The sequence below is a fragment of the Scyliorhinus torazame genome, chromosome 11 (genome assembly GCF_047496885.1).
Source record: "Scyliorhinus torazame isolate Kashiwa2021f chromosome 11, sScyTor2.1, whole genome shotgun sequence".
In the NCBI taxonomy this organism is placed as follows: domain Eukaryota; kingdom Metazoa; phylum Chordata; class Chondrichthyes; order Carcharhiniformes; family Scyliorhinidae; genus Scyliorhinus; species Scyliorhinus torazame.
Genome location: NC_092717.1, coordinates 17693398 through 17702842, shown reverse-complemented (window position 1 = coordinate 17702842; position 9445 = coordinate 17693398). Strand labels below are relative to the sequence as shown.

At 47.3% G+C, this 9445-nt stretch overlaps 1 protein-coding gene across 1 annotated transcript in view; it reads right to left on the bottom strand.

The window, feature by feature from the left end:
• Positions 1-1255: 1255 nt before the first annotated feature.
• The window catches only part of LOC140386083 (orofacial cleft 1 candidate gene 1 protein homolog), a 56321-nt gene continuing 48131 nt past the window's right edge, over positions 1256-9445 (bottom strand). The window contains exons 5-6 of the mRNA XM_072468661.1: positions 2501-2602; positions 1256-1332 (exon numbers count right to left, since the gene is read on the bottom strand). Coding sequence (XP_072324762.1) covers positions 1256-1332; positions 2501-2602 — 179 coding nt within the window. The remainder of the gene's footprint in view (positions 1333-2500; positions 2603-9445) is intronic.

The following is a 9445-nucleotide window of genomic DNA, read 5'->3' as shown; positions in this document are numbered from 1 at the left end:
TTCAATATGGCACCTGGACACGACAGTGCACGACACACCGTGCAGGCCCGTCCCAGCCACTGAAAACGGCGTGAAACACCCAGCTGCATAATCAGGGACAAAGGATTTGACGTGTTTTCCCATTGGCTGCCAGAGTGGGAAAATTGCACATTCTCACCTCTGCCATGACACCTAGCCTCAAATTAGGAGAATTCCACCCACTAACTTCATTTTGGCAAAGCGAGATTTCTTCTTTGTTTAAACATCTGGTCCCATGGAATCCATTAGGATCAGGCTGTTTAAATAAGGTGGGTTAGAGTCCACATCATTGGCACCACATTTAGGTTGGGAGATAGGGACAAGCAGTTGGTGTGGTTGGAGGGGGGGTAAATATGAGATATCTGGCAGCTTCCGGAGCCCTCTGCCAAATGGTTTGGCCAAGGATGGAAGAAAGTAGTAGAAATGGCACGGTAGCACAGTAATTAGCACTGTTGCTTCACAGCTCCAGGGTCCCAAGTACGATTCCCGGCTTGGGTCACTGTCTGTGCGGAGTCTGCACGTCCTCCCCGTGCCTGCGTGGGTTTCCTCCGGGTGCTCCGGTTTCCTCCCACAGTCCAAAGATGTGCAGGTTAGGTGGATTGGGCATGCTAAATTGCCCTTAGTGTCCAAAAAAGGTTGGGTGGGGTTGCTGGGTTATGGGGATGGAGGCATGGGCTTGGGTAGGGTGCTCTTTCCAAGGGCCGGTGCAGACTCGATGGGCCGAATGGCCATTTCTGCGCTGTAAATTCTATGATTCTATGAAATGGGTCCCGTTTCAGAAAGGGCACTTTGTGACTGGTTGCTGTCGAAAAAACAATGTTTTCCATCATGGTAAATCCCCTCCTGCACATTAAAGTACAGTATCCTGCTTCGTGCAGATGTACAGTACGCTAGGGACACCAGAAATGGCACTGGCAGGATATTAACTTTCCAGACCTGGCTCTTTCTTTCAAGTTAACTGCAAAGGAAACAAATCCAAATGTTTGCATCTCTATTTGCAGAAGCACCTGGAGTGTGACTAATGGGGAACATATCCAGTTAACAGCAATCCCTGCCCATCCTGTTAATATGCTAGTAGGCCTTGACGCCGAAGGAAATTTCGAAGCAAAGTGTCATGGCTGGCGGCCATGCAGAACTCAGCAGAGTCGCCCTGCTTAACAGAAGGAGAACACGGGATAGCAAGCAGCCTAGGTGGAAATGAGACCAGATGTGAAAAATCAAAGATATCACATAACCTTTATTCAACTAACGCTTTCTTCAGGCATTTCTTGTGACGGCGAGTGAGCATTTCTGATGTACCCCATTTTGAATGTCCTGTAATAAAGGAAGCATGGCATGTGACACATTGTCGCATTCATGAGAGGGACAAGCGAGTTCGGATCGAAAGGTCCCCTCGGCTTCTCCCACCATTGGGGTTATACCTACCTCATATTGGAGTCTGCAATAGACTGAATAATAGAGATGAAATGCTACCATTGGTCAATATCCCCACTATGTGACCAGCGACTGGTAGAAGGCAAACCAGATGGATAACGGCACTGCTCCGTCTAACTGCTCTTCACTATTTGTGGATCATTTCTTGCTCTACGTGGTCCCTGTGAGACTGCCATGCGGCCACACTTGCTTGCCCCTTAAAGGGACCGCTGCTTATGCTCAGCTTGTGTGTCCCATGTGCAGCACATTCCCGATTCCAACACGGTCATGCATTCATGCAACTCAGAGGGAAAGGTTGCTCATCGTTCCTCCACCAATTCCTAAGCTCAATACTCTTTAGGAAAGCCCTACCATGACACCCCCCACCCCCCCCCCCCCCACCCCCCCCCCCCACCCCCTGCCTCTCCCGCCACCCTAGCCATTCCCACCACTCAGAAAGCATCTGTTTTCGAAAGAGCGCACTGCGTATTCCATGAGATTTAGAAGCAGGGTTATCAGGACCATTGAACAGCAAATCAGCTTTTCCTCTTGAACTTGTAGAAATCCTCCTCCTAGATCCTATAAATTAGTCAAAATCTTCTCAAATGTTCACAAATTTCTCTGAAGATTTACAAGTAATGTTCCCAACCTGGAAGAATGAAATGGTACGCTACCATTAACTGATGTTACAAGAATTAAAATGTGGGCCAATTTAATTCATTTTTAATACTATGATTTGCGACAAATGCTCTGTAAGAGCCTCAAGAAATTGGACAAAGAGTTTTATATGAAGACATCAAACACCTCAGTTTAATTTAAAACGAGAAATGAAACTAATAGTCAGTTTAGTCTAGCATTAAATATATTAATATCAGAGTGCCAACACATAGCGTGCTCTCAGATAGCTCACACATCCAACGTGACACATTAACAATGCACCTTTAATGCTAACTTTGGATAAGAAAACAAGTTATCATCTTAAAACCGTAAAAGTAGGCTAGACTACAGACGGTCATTCCCACCTCATTAAAGTGATTTGAAGAGAATATAATGACAAGAAATTACATACTTAATTCACACTCATCTTCTGCGCTGACCTCTATCCTATACTGCCTTGGGTCTATTCCCTCATACATCTGTAGGTCAAAGTAATTTCTGCTGTATCCATTTCCTGTGGAAAGCACATGAAGTAAGGGTCACTGATTATTAGAAGCACATGAACCAAAATGTTAATTCTGAAACTGACACCAGTACAGCATGTCAGTTTTGCTACCTTGTAAGTTTTAGCTTCTGTACTTAATGATTCTCACACTGCGCTCAAACTCAGTGCCCCACTTAGCAAAACAGGAAAGGTCGGAGAAGACAATCTTTTGCAAGCAGATCATAACTTGCGGGATGAAAAAAGAAAGCCTTAAAGACAAGCCGGTTCAAAGGTTTGGTATATTTTTGTAGATTTTTCCCATCCATGCAACATTGGTGATTTTCAGTGGAATCTATCCTATCCCATGCATGCCATCTGTGCTTCGATCATCATTATTGTCCTTAATTGGCTTGATTCAGAGAGCCATTCGACACTATTACCCGTGACGCATTCCTTGACAAGCAACTTTTTCCTCTATCCCCCAAACTATTTAACCCTGATCACATCGGATATCAGTATTACTTCAGTTGGAAGTAACATTTACCACAGATGGGCACTTTATATTTGAAGCCAATGAGCATTATGATCCATGCATTAGTTTTGTGACAGGCATTTCTCACAGTCAGAGACAAAACCTGTGTGCAGTTTGACAAATGAATGTACCTAGGGCTCAGAATGTTACCAATAATTGTTTTGCAGAGATGACTTTGGCCCAGAACAGATTTTAAATCTTTTAAACCATAAAAGACCGGTTCGTATCTATCGTACCAACCGTTAATTTTGTGCTTAAAAATACCTTGACCTTTATGGCTGAGCTGGAATACAATGTAGGTGAATGCTTGCAGCTTATGTAATAGAAGAACTATGATTGAAATGATCCACCCTGGGTCACCACTGATCAGGCTCTATATGTAGTCTGTGCCTGATTTCTATACAAATATAATTTTAAATATTTCACTGTCTGTCCATGGGGCACCTCTGCTACAGGCTGCCTGCTGGAGTGGTCTGAGCTTACGATTGCATTTCCCATACTGCAGGTCTCAAAATGCTTCTCAATCTGATCACGCAGGCAACAGAGCAGCGAGAGCAGCATGACGACATTGAGTCACCGTGCTAGTGTCCCCTGGTTGCCTAGAGACACGCAGGGGCAGATCAAAGTCAAACTAGGATGTCAGACCAGTCGCGCCGCATTGGTTGGTGATCGCGGGGGAAGAAATATATACGTCGGAACTTTTTTAAATTATGCAGCAAAGTTACTGTTTTCACAAAGGGCTCTAGGAGCGAATTGAGGGGTAGGGAAAATATGGCACCTGGGTCGACCGGGGGCATGTAAGTATAATTTCCGCGCAGTGACCTCAGAATTTTGTACAAAAGCAGGTAGATGTAAACAACCACCAATTTTCACATATCAATAGAAGATTTGAAAGCAGAGTGCATCAAATCTGTAACCCCGCACAGCTGCATTCCGGATACCAGGCACAAAATACATGAGAGCAGTAAATAAGGGTTGTAAAAGTCACATCGCTATCAGGGCTCAATAAAGAAAAACAAACTGAAAATCCGAATGTTTTTAAAACTTCATTTCTATATCTGTCAACGAGTAACAAGTGCTTCTGAGAGGCCAGGCGGCTAAATCCAGCTGGGAACTCCTTCAGTCTGTGTTCTAATCAAAGGCTTATGTACTGTAATAACACCACTAAGCTATTACATCTAGCACTGCTGTTCTTCCCAGTAGGAAACAAACCTTGCTGTCTCTGTAGCAAAACAAAACAGTCTGCTCTCCCAATGTCAGCGCTGCATACTTGCATTCAATTAAAACGCCACTTATGTCTATACCATATGCTGAGCGTTCATGTTTTTGACTTAACGCAGGAGTGGTTTTGCAGCCACACACACTCATTCGTATCTATTTTTTCAAGCACCATTTTGAATCATGCGTGGAAATAAATTACGTCAACTTTGACTCGGGGAAATTATATATTTCCTGTTCCCAGCTTTTGAAACTGCGCTGCATTGGAAGACTTTGCATTGAATCAGATTTTCAGCGCAAGAGCTGGCCATTCGGCCCAACAGTGGCTGGGCTGTGTTCAAGGCTATGGGCCAAGTGATGGCACGGCAGCACCGTGGTTAGCACTGTTGCTTCACGGCACCAGGGTTCCCAGGTTCGATTCCCGCTTGAGTCATTGTCCGTGCAGAGTCTGAACGTTCTCCTCGTGTCTGCGTGGGTTTATTTATTTGTTTATTGTCACGTGTATCGACGTACCGCGAAAAGTATTTTTTCTGCGAGCCGCTCAAAAAGGTGTTCCGGTTTCCTCCCACAAGTCCCGAAAGACATGCTTGTTAGGTGAATTGGACATTCTGAATTCTCCCTCAGTGTACCCGAACAGGCTGCGGAATGTGGCGACGAGGGGATTTTCACAGTAACTTCATTGCAGTGTTAATGTAAGCATACCTGTGACACTAATAAAGATTATTATTATTATTATGAATGGGATTAGCTAGGCGGTTCAGGTGTCTTTCAAACGTAGGTGCAGACCCGGTGGGCCGAAGGGCCTCGTCGGCACTGTATTATTCTGTGATTCTGTGAACACTGATTTATGCTATCCATGAATCTTCTCCCCAGCTGACCACCTGATGGGCCCTCTCTTTGTTACTTCAGCAGCAATGTGAGTCTGTTTAACGTGAGATGTGCTGATGTTTCTGCGAAACAGCAATTTCAGACATCGCATTCTCATGGCACTACCCCTGTGGCAAATTTCAAGGCCTTTTTTTTGGTGGAACGCCATTTGTTGCCCAAGTCCATAAGACCATAAGATATAGCAGCAGAATTAGGCCACTCGGCCCATCGACTCTGCTCCGGCATTCAATCATGGCTGATATTTTTCTCATCTCCATTCTCCTGCCTTCTCCCCATAACCCCTGATCCCCTTATTAATCAAGAATTGATCTATCACTGTCTTAAAGACACTCAGTGATTTGGCCTCCACAGCCTTCTGCGGCAAAGAGTTCAACAGATTCACCACCCTCTGGCTGAAGAAATTCCTCCTCACCCCTGTATTAAAGGATCAACCCTTTAGTGTGAGATTGTTTCCTCTGATTCTAGTTTTTCCTACAAGTGGAAACATCGTCTCCACGTCCACTCTATCCAGGCCTCGCAGTATCCTGTAAGTTTCAATAAGATCCACTCTCATCCTTCTAAACTCCAACGAGTACAGACCCAGAGTCCTCAACCGTTCCTCATACGACAAGCTCTTCATTCCAGGGATCATTCTTGTGAACCTCCTCTGGACCCTTCCCACGGCCAACACATCCTTCCTTAGATACGGGGCCCAAAACTGCTCACAATACTCCAAATGGGGTCTGACCAGAGCCTTATACAGCCTCAGATGTAAATCCCTGCTCTTGTATCCTAGCCCTCTCGACATGAATGCTAACATTGCATTTGCCTTCCGAACTGCCGACTGAGCCTGCACATTCACCTTGAGAGTCATCCAGCGTGCTCTCACAGACTAACAGGGAAACGTGGGAAGAGAAGACATCCAGCACAGGCATGGTTCAAACTGATACCCAACTGGTAATGCTTGAGATGTTTAATGAGCAGCAAAATACTGGGAAACCTCGATGATTTTTAAAATGTTGAACATTATAAAGCAAAACTTTGACTGAAGTCAAAGGACAATTTATATTGTCAAACGGTCTCTTGATTGTAGGCAAAAGTAATTTTCTTATTATTAGTTTTTGATCGAATATCCTGAAATAGTTACAGTGGGCCTCCAGCGATTAGTCTATAGCAATTTGGGTTATCTACAGAACTAAGTTTCTATTCAAACTTCATAAATTATTGAAAGGAAATTTTCTCTGGCTCTGTTGGCACTTGATAAAATTTCTGAAACTCACCATCTGATCAATTCTGGGATGCTCGGGAAGCCTTGCGCGATCTAACAAGGTTCGCGAGACGTCGCGATCTGGATCTCGCCCTCGCTGGACAGGATCAAGATTTTCATATCTAAGTTTACTGAAATATGTCAGCGCCAGAGTCTCCCAAGGCCAGGGATCGAACGCCCGGATCTGGGAAACCTCACCATGGCGTCGTTTAGCACTGGTCCACACAAACGTGGCCGCTGGGTGGTCGGGCTCTGGGCAGGGTGGTACCATGCACTCCTGCTGCTTCCCAGGCACCACGAGACTGCCAGGGTGTACCACCCAGGCAGTGCCACATTGTCAGGACTCTCTTTTCTGTGGGGTCTGTGGGGTGGGGGGGGAATCGCCTTATTTAGGGGGGGGGGTCTCTGTGTGGGGATGCTCAATTTAGAGCGTCTCTATGGGGAGGTCACCATATTTAGAGGGTCTCTGTGGGGTTGTCACCGCATTTAGAGGGTCTCTGTGGGGGGGGGTCACTGTATTTCGAGGGTCTCTGTGGGGTTGTCACCATATTTAGAGGGTCTCTGTGGGGGGGGGGCACTGTATTTCGAGGGTCTCTGTGGGGTTGTCACTGTATTTAGAGGATCTCTGGGGGGGGGGTCACTGTATTTCGAGGGTCTCTGTGGGGGGGTCACTGTATTTAGAGGGTCTCTGTGGGGGGGTCATTGTATTTAGAGGGTCTCTGTTGGGGGGTCATTGTATTTAGAGGGTCTCTGTGGGGGGGGTCACTGTATTTAGAGGGTCTCTGTGGGGGGGTCACTGTATTTAGAGGGTCTCTGTGGGGGGGGGCACTGTATTTCGAGGGTCTCTGTGGGGGGGGGTCACTGTATTTCGAGGGTCTCTGTGGGGGGGTCATTGTATTTAGAGGGTCTTTGTGGGGGGGTCATTGTATTTAGAGGGTCTCTGTGGGGGGGTCACTGTATTTAGAGGGTCTCTGTGGGGGGGTCATTGTATTTAGAGGGTCTCTGTTGGGGGGTCATTGTATTTAGAGGGTCTCTGTGGGGGGGTCACTGTATTTCGAGGGTCTCTGTGGGGGGGTCACTGTATTTAGAGGGTCTCTGTGTGGGGGGGCACTGTATTTCGAGGGTCTCTGTGGGGTTGTCACTATATTTAGAAGGTCTCTGTGGGGGGGTCACTGTATTTAGAGGGTCTCTGTGGGGGGGTCACTGTATTTCGAGGGTCTCTGTGGGGGGGTCATTGTATTTAGAGGGTCTTTGTGGGGGGGTCATTGTATTTCGAGGGTCTCTGTGGGGGGGTCACCGTATTTAGAGGATCTCTGTGGGGGGGTCATTGTATTTAGAGGGTCTCTGTGGGGTTGTCACTGTATTTAGAGGATCTCTGTGGGGGGGGGTCACCGTATTTAGAGGGTCTCTGTGGGGGGGGGCACTGTATTTAAAGGGTCTCTGTGGGGTTGTCACCGTATTTAGAGGGTCTCTGTGGGGGGGGGGGTCACCGTATTTAGAGGGTCTCTGTGGGGGGGTCACTGTATTTAGAGGGTCTCTGTGGGGGGGTCACTGTATTTAGAGGGTCTCTGTGGGGGGGTCACCTTACTTGGGGGTCCCAGGTGGGGTTCCCTTATTTAGGGGATCTCTATGAGAGGACCTCCCTATTTGGAGGGGTCCCTATATTTAGGGGATCTCAGAGAGGGTCCTCCTATTTAAGGGGTAACTTGGGGGGGGGGTACCATATTTTAGGCATCATGGGGGGGTCTCCATATTTAGGAGGTCTCTGTGGGAGGCCACTTTACTTACGGAGTGTCTGTGGGGGAATCATTGGGGGAGGGGGTTTGGTGGGGGAGGGGGTTTGCTGGTGGCGGGGTAGGCAGGCCTGGCACTGTGGGTGGGGGAAGGGCATGACCCTCTGGTGAAGTTTGGGGGCAACCCCCTTAAGGGGTTACTCCCTTGGCCCACGAGGAGGTCCACCACATCAGGGCCACGCTGGTAAATGTCGGTAACGATCCCCGTCCACGTGATTCCTAGTCCAGAGGACCAGAGAATCACCAGGGCTGGCATGTGGGCGCGAACCCTGGTTAGGATTTGGAATTTACTGCTTGATCGGGCGATGGAAACATGTCCAATTGTAGCCTTTAAAAGATAATTAGACAAATACAAAAAAAAAAATCGCAGTTATCTGGGTAACGAGTGGGGGAGTGGGAGGAATTGGATTGCCCTTAGAAAGGAATAGTAGAGACTAGATGGGTTGAGTATCCTCAATCCATACTGCACTATGATTCCAGCGCATGTTTAATAAAGCTTATTTGGTTCTCTCACCTTTCACTGTCTGCGATAGGATTACAATAGACAGGAGATATCGGTGGAGGTTCCCAAAACCTTCCTGTCTTCGAAGAGCAAACACAGGAGCTCTGTGCGAGGGAGGCAACAGAAGGAACTGGAGAGGGTAGAATCGGTGGGCAGGCTTCTGCCCTCCATCTCATTTGACTAGACCTCCTCGAACACTTCAACAATTCCTCTTCTCATTTCGGAGCGTGACATTAGAACTCAGTTCTTAGCAATTTTTTCCTCTTGGATATATGCTCGAGGAAGGGGTTAACCAGATCCCCCAGCATGCAATCTATCCAGCGGATCAGAAGATACTCCATGGATCACCTGCTCCTCTACGTCTCAAAATCCCTGGCCACCATGGGAGGAATAATGGGACTCCGAAGGGAGCTCGGAGCCTTCTCAGATTACAAGCTCAATTTGAGCATGAGCAAAATCTTCCCTGTGAATCCATGGGGGGATGGGGACAAAATCAGAGCTGGGAGGGCTGCCGTTCAAGTTGGTCCAAAACAAATTCCGATCCCTGAGGATCCAGATAGCGCATGACTGGACACGGATCCACAAGTGGAACCGATATAGCCTAGTGATAGAGGTTAAGAGTTGACCTGCGGAGGCGGGACCCACTCCTGCTCCTGCTCTCCCTGGGGGTGGTGGGTGGGGAGTGCAATTAAAA